At 44.4% G+C, this 17,467-nt stretch overlaps 1 protein-coding gene across 5 annotated transcripts in view; it reads right to left on the bottom strand.

The window, feature by feature from the left end:
• Nucleotides 1–6,308: 6,308 nt before the first annotated feature.
• Nucleotides 6,309–17,467, bottom strand: part of FHL5 (four and a half LIM domains 5) — a 46,382-nt gene continuing 35,223 nt past the window's right edge. For all 5 annotated transcript variants that reach the window (XM_084622598.1, XM_084622599.1, XM_084622596.1 and 2 more), the window contains exons 4-6: nucleotides 16,499–16,668; nucleotides 13,557–13,743; nucleotides 6,309–8,597 (exon numbers count right to left, since the gene is read on the bottom strand). In XM_084622598.1, coding sequence (XP_084478724.1) covers nucleotides 8,446–8,597; nucleotides 13,557–13,743; nucleotides 16,499–16,668 — 509 coding nt within the window. In that variant the 3' untranslated portion in view covers nucleotides 6,309–8,445. The remainder of the gene's footprint in view (nucleotides 8,598–13,556; nucleotides 13,744–16,498; nucleotides 16,669–17,467) is intronic.

Raw genomic sequence — 17,467 nt, 5'->3', positions numbered from 1 at the left:
GGTTACATCAAAGTGGGGTGTAGATCCAGCCACTCTGTGAGCAACAGCACTGGCTACTCCTTTGCTGAATACATCTGTGCGGTGAGGGCACAATCTCCTCACTCAAAGAAGGTAGACCATGTACTTAACACCGCCTGCTGCTATCTTACAGGATGCCTTAAATATTACTTCTCCTGCTATATGCCAGGAAGTTGCTAGTAGAGTCAAGCACTCAAGGCAATGCACAGATCCGTCCGCTATGTGATATAATACAAATGTTGAGTTAGCTGAAGGCACGATGAAGTTTTCTTGTCACCTTTAAACCTCCAATATTGTCACCCAAACAGACTAGGGTTCAGCTATGGCAAACAGGAGTCGAGAATGACTCTGTAGCCTGTGCTCTCTGGCTCCCCTCAGTCAAGCACTGACACCCAGTGCCGATCAGCCCTGGACTATATGGCACTGCCTGAATCAAGTCCACGTTGGAATTGACCAGTCTAGAGACGTGATGCTCAAGTGGGACTACATCGCTGGCCTTATTGCCTGGGATTGTGGCAGAGTTCCTCAAAGCGAGAAGCATCTGGCTGCAATGCAGTTGCTTGAGCGCAATTGCTCTTTTAGTGACCTGTGGTGGAGTGCAACGATCCAGAAATCACATGGGCCTGATGTGGTGGGAAGCAGTACGAAGACACGACCAAAAAAAAAAAAGAAACTAACTGCTAGATTTTATCCTGTTCAGGAGTTAGCTCCCTGCTTTACACAGAGCACCATCCTCCAGCTTGGTCTGCTGCTCTCTTAAACACCTATTCCCTTAAAGGGGCCATGTCATGGAACAGGATTGGCTGGCCCTGAGCCCTTAAAGGGACCTGATCACCCTCTTCAGTTACAACCAACTAATCATGTTTAAAGAACATTACTAAGGCTGCAAAGTCAAGCACTCAAAACATTTCAGTGGGAATTAGATGCCGAAATACCTTGGAGGATTTGGGCCTCCGTGGCAGAGCCAGAGATATAATCTAGTTCTCCAGCGAAGCAGTCAGCTGCCATAGTCATGAGAGCAGCCCCTCTCTTTCTGCAATCCCCTGCCTCATTCACTGCACATCTTTCAACCCATGCCTCCCAGTGTGTGCAATAGGTACATGCCTTCCCACCTCTGGAACAAACAAGACAGGGGACCCACAGACAACAGCCTCCTTCACGACACAACCCTGATTCATCCCCAGAGCAGGTCCATCCACTGCACTGAATAAGCCAGGGGTCCTGTGGAAAACACAGTATGTGATTGTGTAACTGAAGACTGCATCACAATGAGTATGCACAAGGTTGTCTTCTCTGAGTCAGCCTTTTGTTCTCTCTGAATTTGAAGTAGATGGCTTCTTTCTCTGTGCTGCCTAGGCATCAGCAGAAAGAGTTGCTAAGAGTCCGGGAGAGACAGGCTCCCTGATGTCAATTCTGGTGCAGAGCCTGGAGCAGCCATTACAGGGACAGTGCTCATCCCATAGCCCTGGGTTGCAGCATGCTCACTTGCTTTGTGGGGATGGCACATGTGCAGTCAAGTCAACAATAGGAGCTGTGGAAGGTTCAAGCATGCTCACTGTGCATGGAATCTTTGGAGATTTTAGCTAATTTCCTAAGTCTCTACTGAGCCTGTGTGCACTGCTGCTTTTCAAAGGCTTATTACTTGGCCAAATTTGTATGGATTTTCACAGGCATGGCAAAAGGCACAAAGGCCAACCCCTGGCAAATTTCAAGTCCATGATCCAAAGCATCGGGGCACAAGAGCTTTTCCAAAAAAAAAAAAAAAAAAAAAAAATCACCAGAATTTTTTTTAACACAGATAAATCATTGTATTTTTGGTGGTAGCCTCATTCTCAGAAGTGCTGAACCATTTTGTCTGAAATATTTCCCCCCACATCAGCCTGAGGCAGGTACTCAGCGTGGGAAATTTCAGCCCCAGTGGTTAGATTTTGGCAAAGTTATAAGCAACTGAAAAAAAAAAAAAAAGAGTCTTCTAATAGGAAGTGGTGGGCAACTGAAGAAGAGCTCTGGGTAGCTCGAGAGCTTGTGTCTTTCCCCAACAGAAGCTGGTCCAATAAAAGATATTCCCTCACGCAGCTTGTCACTTCAATAATACACATTCTCAGGGGAAAAAAAGTCAGTAAGGCTGAGACTGCCGATCAGTAATTTAAGGATTAAAATAAGAAACAAGGCTGTTGTGATTTAAAAAAAAAAATAAAGCAAACAAAACCTCCATCATTAGAAAGCCCAGAAATTCAAGAGTTAAGATCAAACTTAAAGAAACCCCAACCTTTGGAAGTGTAGGAATGCATAAAGGTCATCCAAGCAACCTTATCTCTATGTCCATAAATAGAGCTGGCTGACCCTGCCTCTTGAGCTGGAAAAGAGAGATCAGCATGCAGAGGTCCTCTGTGCGCAGAAACCCACAGGGCACAATCTGGTCCATCGTTTGGGTTACACATTTGGTATCTGTTGAGGTCAGTACTATTCCTCATACTAACAACCTTTTATGGCCATCTGGATTGCTAGCTAGAGCTTACTACTCCAAGACTGTTACCCTTCCTGGAAAAATGGTTGACTAAATTCTTGCTTTGTCTTTGTGGTTTTTGTTTTGTTTTGTTTTTTTAAATAAATGAAGATTGTGTTCTCAAGTAGTAAGCAGTACTGCCAACCCCAAAGGTTAAAAAAATCACTCAGACCCTGAAATTCATCAGACTGGCCCCAAAGTCATGGGATTTAAAAAAGATTATATTATGTTTTCATTTTATCTTTTGATCTCCGCCTCCTCCAGAGACAGACTGTGTGAATTAGCATTACCAACATACCCAAATTTATGAAGCTGATTTTGGTCCCTGCTTCAGGAGGTCTTGTCTCCAACTCCCCATCAGTTCTCCCCCCTGCCCACACTTATCCAACCTCTCCAGCCACCGCTCCCTTTCACCCATCGATTCTGCTTCCCCAACCTCACCAGTGCACCCCCATGGCTCTTCATTTGCCCATCTCTCCCAGGCTGGGGAGAAGGGAGCAACTCCATCTTCACCCTCCTCAGACTGAGAGTTACGGGGGAACACTTACAGCAGCTGATTTCCAGTGGCTTTTCTGAATTCTAAGCCCAGATTCTGGCTGAATTCCTTGAGGCTTGGAGTGGTCAGGTGAGGGTCTTCCCCCAACAATGGCTTAAAGATATTTGGGGTATGTCTTCACTGCAGAGTTAACCTTGGTGATTGGCATCAGGGACTAAGCACCTGGGTTAGCCGAGCCCGGGTGTGAGCAGCCACACTATAAATCCATCTCAGAGTTATGGTCCCCAAAGGTGCTGCACTCACCTATGTATATCACTAGGACTTCAGGGGGGCACATCCCAGGCTTCTTGTGCTGCAGCAAGTTGAGCTGCTCCATGATTCTTCCCATTGATTTGTGGGAAAACTTCTGTCCTTTGGGCACTTGGGGGTAATAATGAGAAGGCACTGCAGGGCTAGTCACACTTGAGTTGTTTAGTCTGTCTCCTCTCTATAAAGGGGGTGGGTTACCAACCTGAGTGAATTCAGCACAGGGGCTTTAGCCTATACCCCAGGGCAGGCCAGCTAGCCCAGACATAGAACACAAATACACTAGGCTGGAGGGTTTTGTGTGTGTAGGGGAGCTGGGTTAGGGGCAACACCCGAGTTAATTCTGCAACGAAGACATGCCCTTGGGTGCTACAAATCTAGGGCTCAACATCAGGCCATCACCAGCAGATCTTAAAGTTGAAGTACTACTAGCCTACACCCATTTCTTTATGAACATTCACCTAGGTCATGAGATGCTTGTGACCAAGTCTTGCCTCAGCATAATCAAAAGCACAATTAAAAGCTATACTTCTCCATGCACATGGGATGCCAAATTTTGTTTAAAAGATGCTATTTAAATCATATACAGTTTTGTTTGTCATGAGTTATCACTGCTTTTCCAGTCTGACGTGGGGGTGGGCAGTGAGTGTGAGGGTTTCACTGGAGAAATGAATCTTGTACACCCAAAATACTAATTGTGAAAAATAAGAATAAGCCCCTCTCTCTTCACCTCATGTTTGTGATGCCTTTCCATCCATTCCAGGATGTGTCAAGAAGGTTGAAAGTTTTAATTTTTTGAAGCACTAGAATGATCAAGTCTTGTTTTTCCTAGTTTTGCTGGAGGACTTTTGGGAGCCTGCTCATCCCTCATGTGAAGGGATGGCCAATCGTTAACAAAAATACCCTAAGTGTTTATTAGGCATTAGGCAAAATAGATGTTCATAATAATACATAGCTCTTATCTAGAGCTTTTCATCAGTAGATCTCAAAGTGCTTTACAAAGGAGGTCCCCATTTTACAGGTGGGGAAACTGAGGCACAGAGCAGGGCAGTGACTTGCCCAAAGTCACCCAGCAGGCCAGTAGCAGAACTGGTAACAAAGCCCAGCTAGCCTGAGTCCCAGTCCATAATCTAATTAAAAAAAAAACACCCTACAACAGTCCTACCCCCCAAGTTTTATAGTCTGAATAGTCTCCACTTTGCAATTACTCTGCTGAACGTTTCTTATGAATTTATAATCCCACTAACTTCTCTAGTTACCCACAGAGTTCTCCATAGATGTGATCAGAATTTCTAACGTAAAAAATAAGCAAGGGAAAAAAAATACTTTAAAAAGACCAAAACCAACAAATCTAATCTATTTCAAGCCACCTTTATATATCCCAAAAGGAGTGAAAAATGTACACCGTCCAAATTTTTTCCCCCCTTCCCTGCTAGGTTGTCTTATAGCTATAAAGTTTTCTGAACTGAAGTGAACAGGGCATAGTGTATCAGAATACATCATAGGTGCCTACTTCCCCTCTGCCCGGTGGGCCCTGCCCTCGCCCTTCCCCTATTCTACCCTCTTCTCCCTAGTCCCCACCCCCTGCCCCGCCATTTCTTCGCCTCCTCCTCTGAGCGCGCCGTGTCCCCGCTCATCCTCCTCCCTCCTGGAAAGTCCTAAGTGCTGCCAAACAGCTGTTAGGTGGTGGGGGTGGGGTGGGGCTGGAAGCACTGGGAGGGAAGGGGAGGAGCAGAAACACGGCACGCTGGGGAGGGAGAAGGAGGCAAGGAGGGGGAGCTTGGCTGCTGGTGGGTGCAGAGCACCTGCTAATTTTTCCCCGTGGGGAAAAGGCAACTCCTATCTTTTCATGGGCTGTGTATTTATACCTGCTACTGTATTTTCCACTCCATGCATCTGATGAAGTGGGTTCCAGCCCACGAAAGCTTATGCCCAAATAAATTTGTTAGTCTCTAAGGTGCCACAAGGACTCCTCATTGTAGTTGTAGTTTAGTTTGTTGTTTCTTAGCATCCATGTATGTAATGTGAAAGCATTCAGATCTTCAGACTTGACAATGGTATATTCTGTGAAAAATAGTCAAACAATTTAACTTACATTTCTAAAAAAATATTGGAGGAGTCATGGCAGAAATTTGGTTTCACAGATGATCGGGCCAGAAAAGAGGGACCACTGTGATAATCTAGTGCAGGGGTTCTCAAACTTCATTGCATAGCGACACCCTTCTGACAACGAAAATTACTACATAACCCCAGGTAGGAGGCCTGTAACCTGAGCCTCGCCACCCAGGGCTGAGGCTCTCTGGCTTCGGCTTCAGCTCTGGGCAGTGGGGCTTTGGCTTTGGCCCCGGGGCCCAGCAAGTCTAACACCAGCCCTAGCGACCCCATTAAAACACAAAGTGGGACCCACTTTGGGACCCACAGTTTGAGAACCACTGATCTAGTGTGATTTTCTGCATATCTCATGCCATAGAATTTCACCCTGCATCAATTTGCGGTTGAACAAGAGCATTGTTCAGACGGGGTTGAATAGATGGGCCTAAACCACATCATTAGAGTCCCCCCCCTTCCCCACCCACAAAGTGAATTAACATAACTAAATAATGTGCAGATCCCATATCCAGTGGCAATGGTCACATCAGGTGATTTGTCAATTTTTATTTTAAGATTCTGGGGGTCAGTTGACATTTACCAGTGAGCTAATTTCTAATCAGTCATTGCACATTTTTAGAATCTCTCTGCATACATGTCCATTGCTATATTCCTTTTTTAGGCTACACTACCTAGTTCTATTTATGGTATCCTGACTCTGATCAATATTCTCTATCTGATCTATGAGAAAAGAAAGGAAAGGCAAGCAGCTAGAGTAAAGCCAGAAGCAAATCAGAAAATAAACTTTGATAAAAGCTCTCCTAGCAGAAGAGACTAAAAATCTAAACCAACACCACATTAAGCAAAAAAATCAATATTTTATTGACTAGAAAACAGAGAGCTTGTGGTTAGTTATTATCCACATAGATTTTATGCTATTGCAGTTTGGCACTGGCCTATTTTCATATAGTGTACTTTTCTTTTTATGTCTTCTTAATGTAATTACCACTTTCAATTAAATAAGGGAATGAGATCTTACTGCAACTGAGGTCAAAGAAAAGACTCCTATTAATGGCAATAGACTTTGGATCAGTGCCTAAAAGGACACACGTGCTCCTGAAGTTAATGTGAGTAAGATGTTTTTTAAAACACATCAAGAGCGTGGTAAATGGTACAAAACCTGCCCTTGAGTATTTCAGTGCACCATTCTCAATGGCGCAGTATAATGATAGTTTAATTACATGAAAGCGTGGAACAACAAAGGGAAGAACCATTTGTAACACTAATCTAGATGGCCTTTAATATAGACACTTTTACTTTAAAAGCTCAGCAAGCAGATGAAATCCTCTCCAAGTGACATAAATGAGATATAGGAACAAACCTACATTGTTCTGTTGGCCTATCGATTGTAATGAAAATAATATTAAAAATCCTTGCTATAATGCTGGTAAATGTACATGGCTCTTAAAATGAGTAGGACATGCTCCTTGTTCTAAAGCACTGACAGTCTTAATATAGACAAGGCAAACACATAAGAAAAGATATTAGATCACAGCTCAAAGAAGTGAGAGCAAGGAGAAACTATTCATGATGAGAAAGATGGTTGGGTTTCTGGAAAATGGGTTTCAGGAGGAGAGAGAGGTGGCTTGGCAGACACGAAGGTGACTCTCAAGCCATATCTACACTAGGAAAAAGGGTGTATGTTTAATATGTACTAAAATCCTAGTGCAGACAAGGCAGCTGCAGTTTTAAGACGTTAGCTAGTTGTAAATTATAAATTAGCGCTCTGATTGAGGGAGCTAATTGATTTTGATGGCAGATTAAAGTGTAGTTTTATTTATTTATTTATGTCCTGAAAAGTTGACGAAGAAAAAAAAAGTTTAACTAAAACTGGCTAATTTTGGTAAAGGGGCTGTAGTTCAGCTCTGCAAATCACTAGTCTTGGAACAGATTTTTATTTGTTTGTTTGTTAAGAACGGATATAGGCTTTGATGCTTCAGAGCATAAACCAACTCTCAGTGGTAGGCAGCGCCAGATTTAGGTGCAGGCAACCCAGGCTTGGGGGCACCAGGCTTGGGTGGGTGCTGTTTTTGTTTTTAGAAACAAAAGGAAAAATAGAATGTTTGAAGTAAAATGTTTCAGGTATTTCATATGTGGATTCACTAATCTTCTAGACTCTTCTGGACCTTTGTAGAATCTCATGGAACCTTCCAGACTTTCGGAGAACTACATTTTCCTTGAACCTCCTAGAATGTTGTCAGCCATGCCCTTGGGAGCATATAAGGGGTGGGGCATTGCTAGTCAGTCAGCGAGATATAAGAACAAAGTGAAGTGAACTGCGGGCCTAGCTGCGATATTATGAACCTTGTGTTATTGTGTAATTGTGAAAGTGTACTTGTGTCTTAAGACTTGAAGAACGTAAGTAGCAACTAATAAAGGACATACGTAATGAGATGCCAGAGATATCTATCGAACTCCTATCTGCACAACAATATAAAAGAAATATTATTACTTCTTTTGCCATGGTTAACATGTAATGTTTGATGACTTTCTAATACTGTGGAACATTGTTCTGATTAAATATTGTGGCCCAGTGTGGAATGCACCACCACCACTTTACACCTGAGCGTCTGCATCAGTAGACTACTAGTATAAGTTTTCTTCATTGAGGTAATCTATTATGTCTTCCAAATATAGATTTTTCATAGTCATTCTTGGATTATGTAATATCAAATTCTAAAGCTCCCAACAGCAGAGTGCACTGTTTTACCAGGACAAACATACTGTATTTCCATTAAAATATATATAGAAATTTCTTTGGAAAGGTTTTCTTAACCAGAACTGTGTAAAAATCTTTTTACAAGATATAAGGCATGCATGTAGCAGCTGAGCACTGTGATAGAACTGAACTGCTGTTGGAAAGCAACTTGAATGACTAAATAACTCTTAATGGCCTTTAAATGAATTCCTGACCGCAAGGTAAGGAAGTACTTGGTTACAGCATGCAAGGCTGACGTCTCTCTCCCCCTAACTATGCAGCAGAGCCGCATTCACGACAGAGGATGTCATCTTGCTGGGTGAGGAATCCTTGTCCCACCAGCGAAATGGAACATTTCACACAGTTAAAGCAGGCACTGTGCCACTGGCGCTCTTCAAATGAGATAAATTTGGCACCTCCGAGCGCTGGAAAAGAAATGAGAAAAAAAGGAATTCAGTAGACTTTAGAAGAGATCAGAAATAGATTGTTTTTGAATGTAGCATGTTGTCTTCTGTCACACTGAAATCCACAAGTTTGAAATCCTATAGTTTGAAACAGCCTGTAGAAATAGATTTGCCCAACATATGCATCGTAGGAACTAAAAATTAGAGCTGGGAAAAACGTTTGCAGCAAAGCCCCAGCTGTGAGACACCTGGCTGTTTTCATATCCCATTACGACCTCTAAACATGGACCTGGCTCATCAAAACATCCACTAAGGTTTACAAATCTTTCCAACTACCCTGCACCCAGCTTCCAGCAAACTGCCATAGAAATCAGAGGCAACATGTACATGAGGCATGTGGGGTTAAGTGCTTGGGCCCACCTGCCAGGGACAGCGGCCAAACATGCCAGGGGGAGGTGCAGTGGGAGAGGGACAGAGCCCCCTCTCCCTTCAGGTAACATGGGCAGGGAGAGTGCAGTGGCCCCGGGTTGGGTACAGGGCGGGGGAGGAGACATGTGGGGTGTTCACGTGTCCCCCCCTTTGGATTTTGCCCCCCAGTATGGGGAGTCATGAGTCATCTATGGTAGAAATCGTGGGTAGTGTGTGGGTTGTGTGGTTCAAGTGCAAAACCAAGTGCTATTCAGACATTTCAATTTAGTATCTCTGAGATTTAGGGATTTTCATACTCCAGCACTCAAACTGAAAGTCACTAGATTTGAGCTGTGTGAAACACAAGCTCCCAGAAAAAGCAAACCCTCAGGTATACTGGTGTAATTGTGGAACTCTATAAATTAATGTTAATTAAGATTTTTTTCTGTCTCAGATATTCCTGAATCTGTTCGTGCCCCCCACCTTGTAATCTTATCATAGGTGACTGAATTTCCCTCACTTTCCTTGATTTATATATGAGGATCAGACATCTGTAATTAGCTGGCTCCATTACACTTCATCATTGGGCTAGAGGAGTAATAGATTCACTATTAATAGTCTCAACTAATGGTCTCAGAACAGTCAGAGTGTTAACCTGGCATTGAATTATTAATGATTTAAGCACACAGGGCCAAATCATGATACAAGTTTTCCATGAGTGGCAAGATCTCTTAATTTGATAAATGTGCCTTAGCTGCACAGAACAGTTAAATCTAATTAACCTACAATTGTACTAGTTTTATGTCTGAAAAAACCTGATTACTGAAATAATGTCTGATATGTTTGTGTGCCTACTAGAGGTAGGATACTATTAAGTGTCTCTTCATGTATCCTTCGGGACCTGAGTCACTCAACTTCACTTTGCAGCTTTTTCCACTCCAAGGGTATGTCTACACTATGGAATTAGGTCGAATTTATAGAAGTCGGTTTTTTAGAAATCGGTTTTATATATTCGAGAGTGTGTGTCCCCACAGAAAATGCTCTAAGTGCATTAAGTGCATTAACTCGGCGGAGTGCTTCCACAGTACCGAGGCTAGAGTCGACTTCCGGAGCGTTGCACTGTGGGTAGCTATCCCACAGTTCCCGCAGTCTCCGCCGCCCATTGGAATTCTGGGTTGAGATCCCAATGCCTGATGGGGCTAAAACTTTGTCGCGGGTGGCTCTGGGTACATATAGTCAGGCCCCCGTTCCCTCCCCCCCTCCGTGAAAGCAACGGCAGACAATCGTTTCACGCCTTTTTACCTGAGTTACCTGTGCAGACGCCATACCACGGCAAGCATGGAGCCCGCTCAGCTCACTGTCACCATATGTCTCCTGGGTGCTGGCAGACGCGGTACTGCATTGCTACACAGAAGCAGCAACCCATTGCCTTGTGGCAGCAGACGGTGCAATAGGACTGGTAGCCGTCATCGTCATGTCCGAGGTGCTCCTGGTCACCTGTGTGAGGTCGATCAGAAGCGCCTGGGCAGACATGGGCGCAGGGACTAAATTTGGAGTGACTTGATCAAGTCATTCTCTTTAGTCCTGCAGTCAGTCCTATTGAACCATCTTATGGTGAGCAGGCAGGTGATACGGATTACTAACAGTCCTATTGCATCATCTTCTGCCGGGCAGGCAAGAGATGAGGATGGCTAGCAGTCCTATTGTACCATCTTCTGCCGAGCAGCCATGAGGTGTGGATGGCATGCAGTCCTTCTGCACCATCTGCTGCCAGCCAAAGATGTAAAAGATAGATGGAGTGGATCAAAACAAGAAATAGACCAGATTTGTTTTGTACTCATTTGCAAACCCCTCCCCCGCCCCCCGTCTAGGGGACTCATTCCTCTAGGTCACACTGCAGTCACTCACAGAGAAGGTGCAGTGAGGTAAATCTAGTCATGTATCAATCAGAGGCCAGACCAACCTGCTTGTTCCAATAAGAACAATAAGTTAGGTGCACCATTTCTTATTGGAACCCTCCGTGAAGTCCTGCCTGAAATACTCCTTGATGTAAAGCCACCCCCTTTGTTGATTTTAGCTCCCTGTAAGCCAACCCTGTAAGCCGTGTCGTCAGTCGCCCCTCCCTGCGTCAGAGCAACGGCAAACAATTGTGCATCTGAGTTGAGAGTGCTGTCCAGAGCAGTCACAACGGAGCACTCTGGGATAGCTCCCGGAGGCCAATACCGTCGAATTGTGTCCACAGTACCCCAAATTCGACCCGGCAAGGCCGATTTAAGCACTAATCCATTTGTCAGGGGTGGAGTAAGGAAATCGATTTTAAGAGCTCTAAGTCGAAATAAAGGGCTTCATCGTGTGGACAGGTGCAGGTTTACATCGATTTAACGCTGCTAAATTCGACCTAAAGTCCTAGTGTAGACCAGGGCCAAGAATGTACAAGACATTTACATAAACCACAAGAGAAGCTCTTTTAGTACATAAAAATAATGTAATGCTTAGCTTGTACTGAATGACACGTGATTTATATGTTCCAACAAGATATAGTGCATGTAATATGGAGGGGAGCTAGATTCTGTCTTCATTTACATCTGTGTCACTCTGTTTAGTAGTAAGGAGGTTTAACTGGATGGGGTTGCATTTACTTAGCTAAGAACAGAATTTGGTTCACGGAGCTCACTTTCATATGGCTGTGAGCCTACAGACTGTCCCTTCAATGGGGTAAGTTTTATAACAAAGAATCAAATAGATTTTGTTTCTTCTTTTTGAGTGCATTGGAGGATGAATACAGGAGGGCCCCTTTTCTGTCACAAGACACCATGGGACAGATCTTCAGCTGATGTACATTGCCCTGGCTTCACTGAAATAGTCTTCCCATCACTGAAGTCAATGGAGCTATGATAATTTACACTAGCTAAGGATCTGCCCCGTGTGTATATATGTAGGTACTTATATGGCCACCTCAGTACCTTACAAACGTGAATTAATTTATCCTTACAACACCACTGAGAGGAAAGGGTTATTACTATCCTAATTTTGCAAATGGGCAATTGAGGCCTAGAGAGAATAAGTGGCTTACCCAATATCACACAGGAAGCCTGTCAGAACCAGGAACAGAATCAAAATCTCCCATGTCTCAGTCCAGTGCTTTAACCACAAGACCATCCTTTCCTCCCTATTTAGCAGAGGAGTAAGAAAAATGATAATCTCTACGGCTATGTCTACATTGCAAAGAACAACTTGTGACGCTGGGTCTCAGAGCCCTGGTCAACTGACTTGGGCTTGTGGGGCTCAAGCTGCAGGGTTAAAAATGGAGCGTAGCTGTACCCTTAGAAATGATCGTTTTTCTTACTCCTCCACTAAATAGGGAGGAAAGGATGGTCTCTGTAAATCCACCATTTACTCTAGTTGAAATGTGCAAGTGACCAATAGCCCATGCTACAGAGGAAGGCAAAAAGCCCTCAGGGTCTTGCCTGAGCATTTCGGCAAGATGCACCAGCCAGGCACCTAGGAAACAATTCTCTGTAGTAACTCAAAGCCTTCTCAATGTAGTCACCCATCACTGACCATTGGGGATATTTACTACTAGCAGTTGCAGATCAGCTATGTATCATTGTAGGCAGTCTCCTCATACCAACGCCTCCATAAGCTTATCAAGCTCAGTCTTGAGGCCGGTTAGGTTTTTTGCCCCCACTGCTCCCCTTGGAAGGCTGACAGTTCAGCTTTCAGTATGACCCACTGTAGTCTCCCCTTTACCCAGTTCCTTATCTAACTTTCAGTTGGATTAATCCCCATCTTGTCCAATTTAACTAATAATTTCCCATGTGGAATTGTATCAAATGCCTTACTGAAATCCTTGTAGAATAAATTTACTGCATGTCCCTTGTCTAAAAAAATCAGTTATCAGTGTGTATCTCTACTCTGCAATGTAAGCCCAGGGTTTGAACTCAGGCTCAAGCCTAACCCCCCTTCTGTCCACACACAAATCATGCTAAAACAGGGCTTAGACCCAGGATCCCAGGACCTTATGGGGGCAGACAATCTTAGCGTGAGTCAAGCTGGGACCCATGGTTCACACCCTACTGCTTTGCAGGGTAGCCCTTGCCGGACTTGTGTTCTGTGAGTCCACCAAAAGTATTCCATAATCCCATAGGCCGAATTTCTTTGTCCTCTAAACAGTTAATTTTGGTGGACAGTCAAATTTTCATACACTGCACCATGAATGAAGGACTAGAGTGGCCGCATTTTGGGAGAGCACTAGGAAGTCTGGGATATAGGCAGGCCCATATGATGTCATGTAGAGTTGGAGCCCCAGATTGGGACTCAGGGTTCAATAATTTCTAATCTAAATTAACCTCAAACCCTAGGATAACAAACCCAGGGTCTGGTAACACAAGTTCTACTAACAGTGTAGTCATACCCAGGAAGTGTTTTTTAAGCAAACTGATAATTAAAATTCACAGTAAGTGCAATTATATAATTACAAGTAGAATATTTTGTGACAGTTAATAGACATCTGACCTGAGACAGCACTGATAACTTTTTAGTGGCTGGTCTACTTTAAACGGTTAGACTCACCAGTAATGGGTTTGTTGCAGACCGCACACATCTTTGCATAAAGCTTTCGGAAGCAGTCTAGGCAGTATGGATGGTCATCTTTGGAAATAAACCGCTGCCCAGACAGCTGCTTCTTACATCCAGCACACAGAAAACATTCTTTGTGCCATGGCTGGTCGTGGTACGTCACTCCACCAGTAGTTATCATCTGATGCAGCAACAAAAAGCAAACAAACAAAGGAATGAAAGCGTGAACAACAATCGATAGCAATCAGCTGCAAAACCAAACATTCAGATAACATTTGAGCTCTAGTCAAAACTAGGAATTCCCAAGGTGTGTGGTATTTTTTAAATAAATCCTCTTATTTCTTTTCTCTCTGCCATATAGATAGATAGATATAGAGAGAGTGTCTCAATTGTTTTCAGTTTGATTTTTAATCTTGACTGGGACTGATTGATATGAACATGCAGCTGCATAAGTTATTCATGTTGGTTCCATTGCAGGTACTTATATGGGCCCCAATTGCAGTAGTATCTGTGCACCTCACCATTTCTGGTGCATTTATTATCACAACAGCGTGTGAGGTAGGGGAGAGCTGTTATCCTCATTTTACACAGACACTAAGTGACTTGTCCAAGGCCACACAAGAAATCTGTGGAACAGCAGGCAATAGAATCCAAGTTCTCCAACTCCCAGGCTAGTACCATAACTCCCAGGCTAGTACCATAACCACTGGACCATCCCTTTTGTATTTAGAGAATAAACTCTTCAGGGCAGGGAACATCTCCAAAGCATGGGTGGTGGATATAGTAGGTCAGGGGAGGCTAAGCCTCCCCAAACAGCTAGGCTGTGGCCCCTCCTGTGCTCCGCCCCGAGGCCCCGCTCTCATGTTCCTCTTCCCCCGTGGCCCCGCCCATGCTGCTCCTCTTCCTGCCCTTGCCCAGCCTCTCCCCTGAAGCCGGTGAGATCTAGGGTGGCTGAGCTGGCGGGTGGGCTAGCGCTCGGGGCGGGGCGGTGGGGGCGGACTGGCTGGCAGCCTGGGGCAGCTGGGCGGGATCCGGGGAGCTGGGGCTGGACAGCTAGAGGGCCAGTGCTCAGGCCAGCTGGGGTGGGCTGCAGGCAGGAGGGCCAGAGCTTGGGCCAGCCGGCAGATCAGGGCAGGTTGGCTGTGGCCTGGGACGGGCGGCGGCTGAGACGTGGGGTGGCTAGGGCAGGGATCCTCCAGCCACAGTGGGGGACTCGGAGATCCAGCAGGGGAAGAGAGGAATAAGGGATGGAGCTGGGGGATAGCCTCCCCAAATGGGGGGTTCATGGACCTCCCATGTCTCTCGGAATAGGTCTACACTGCAACAGAGAAGGGTGATGCCCAGCACAGGTAGACAGACTTACACTAGCTCTGCTCAAGCTAGGCTGCTAAAGATAGCACTGTGCACATTATGGCATGAGTGCAGCTTCTGCTAGTTCATAGAATCATAGAATATCAGGGTTGGAAGGGACCCCTGAAGGTCATCTAGTCCAACCCCCTGCTTGAAGCAGGAAACAATTCCCAGTTAAATCATCCCAGCCAGGGCTTTGTCAAGCCTGACCTTAAAAACCTCTAAGGAAGGAGATTCTACCACCTCCCTAGGTAACGCATTCCAGTGTTTCACTACCCTCTTAGTGAAAAAGTTTTTCCTAATATCCAATCTAAACCTCCCCCACTGCAACTTGAGACCATTACTCCTTGTTCTGTCATCTGCTACCATTGAGAACAGTCTAGAGCCATCCTCTTTGGAACCCCCTTTCAGGTAGTTGAAAGCAGCTATCAAATCCCCCCTCATTCTTCTCTTCTGCAGGCTAAACAATCCCAGCTCCCTCAGCCTCTCCTCATAAGTCATGTGTTCCAGACCCCTAATCATTTTTGTTGCCCTTCACTGGACTCTCTCCAGTTTATCCACATCCTTCTTGAAGTGTGGGGCCCAAAACTGGACACAGTACTCCAGATGAGGCCTCACCAATGTCGAATAGAGGGGAACGATCACGTCCCTCGATCTGCTCGCTATGCCCCTACTTATACATCCCAAAATGCCATTGGCCTTCTTGGCAACAAGGGCACACTGCTGACTCATATCCAGCTTCTCGTCCACTGTCACCCCTAGGTGCCCATGTCCAAGCCTGTCTAAGCCGCTATGGCTAGCCTGAACCACTGTCTGTGCTCCAAAGTCTTCACTACTATTTGCAGCACACTAGTTTAAGCAGAGCTAGTCAAGTCTAGCTACATTGGTTGGGAATCATACCTCCCGGATGCAGTGCAGACATATCCTAACTTGGGTTTGTATGGTGCTGAAACAATGGAGCTACTTCTTGATTGGGAGCTCTAGGGTGTTACTGTAATACCAATAATTAACAACAGCAGAAGCAAGGAGGACCTGAGGTTGGGATGGTATGAGAATTCTGTTCATTACAAGCTCATTTTCAACCCCTGAGCAGCTCTTGGGCAACTTTTAAAACATTTTCAAAAATATTTTATATTAACGAAGTAAGCAGTAGACAGAATAAGTAAACATTATCGTAAAATGTTCTTACACTCTTTAGCAGAGCAAAGCACAGAGTATGAGCTTCCATTCTGCTACACCAGTTGTCCTCGTATGCTCGGATATGAAACTATCAACTTTATCTTTGTATTTAGATTAACTCCCTTGGTGCCATCCTGTGAAAAGGTCACTTGTATGCCATGTGGCTACGCTCTGCACTTCCTGCTGTTTCATGTAGGTTCAGCTGTAAAACCTCTAGGTGTGTATAATGTATGGCATTTACAGAGGTTATTTTAACCTTGTAGTTTCTGTAATCAAACTCTGCCTATAGTGTCCTACTGTGCATGCATTTTGACATTGAGCTACCTTGTCCAGAATTGCATTAAAAAGAGCTTAGTAGCGTCATATAGTGTTCTAAATCTTCCCTTTGGTTATGTTTGATCAATTACCTTCTTGCAGGAGTAGCAGTGGTGAGCAAACTGCTTCTCAAAACATGGCACACAATAATTCTCATTGTCTTTGGTAATCAAAGGCTTTGTTCCTAATGGTTGCCGGCAGTATTGACAAACAAAACAGGTTTCATGCCAGCAATTCCCTTTAAATTCCATTTTACGAGAACCTGAAAAACAAAACAAGCATGTGCGTCCCACTGAAGTTAAGTGATCATCTTGCAGAAGGACAGCACCTCCCACTCATCCCCCATCCAGGTGAACTTGCATAAACTGAGATTTTAGATTTTTTTCTTGTATTAAAATATTTTAGGACAGGTTCTTCTGCATCCCAGTGCCCTTCAATCCTGTGGTCAAGCAGCACACTGGATTGAGCATGTCACTTTCACAAACTGGGGATTAATTTGCTTAGATATTTAAACATGCCCATGAATTCTCCTACTCTTGAGGTCTTTTCACTTACACAAATTTCCTGCAACTTTCTTATGGCAGGACAAACTCCTTTGCTAATGAATACAAGTCCTGAATAAGTAATTTCATTCAATCCAGCTGGCATTAGTTTCTCTTCAAATTCAATTTAATTTCTTTAGAACGATGCAGGAAATGACACAGTATCTTAGAGTTGCTGATCATTTTCACCACAGATCACTAATGATTACTTCTACCCTATACAGATTGTCAAAGGTCCAGGGCATGATGGTCTGGTACATCTCAGGTACTGAGGCAATCCCCAAAGGAAGCTGCCTATATAAATATCTATCAAAGGAGATTTGGAAGCTCGGAGTTTTGCACTTTGTTTGTTGAGTCAGATCTGCCAAAACCCTTGCCTTTGAGCCCATGATTACCATTGCCTCCCATGCCCAATTCATCTACAAAGTCATAACCTGTATACACCCATGTACTATAATGCTTCTTTCAGTGACTCCACATTGCAATTTCCCCCTTCTTCTCTGGCAGTGCCTCAGTGCT

The sequence above is a fragment of the Lepidochelys olivacea genome (assembly GCF_965140295.1).
Source record: "Lepidochelys olivacea isolate rLepOli2 genome assembly, chromosome: 3".
Taxonomy (NCBI): Eukaryota; Metazoa; Chordata; order Testudines; family Cheloniidae; genus Lepidochelys; species Lepidochelys olivacea.
Note: the sequence above shows the minus strand (reverse complement) of the source record. Positions and strands in the feature narration are given on the sequence as shown.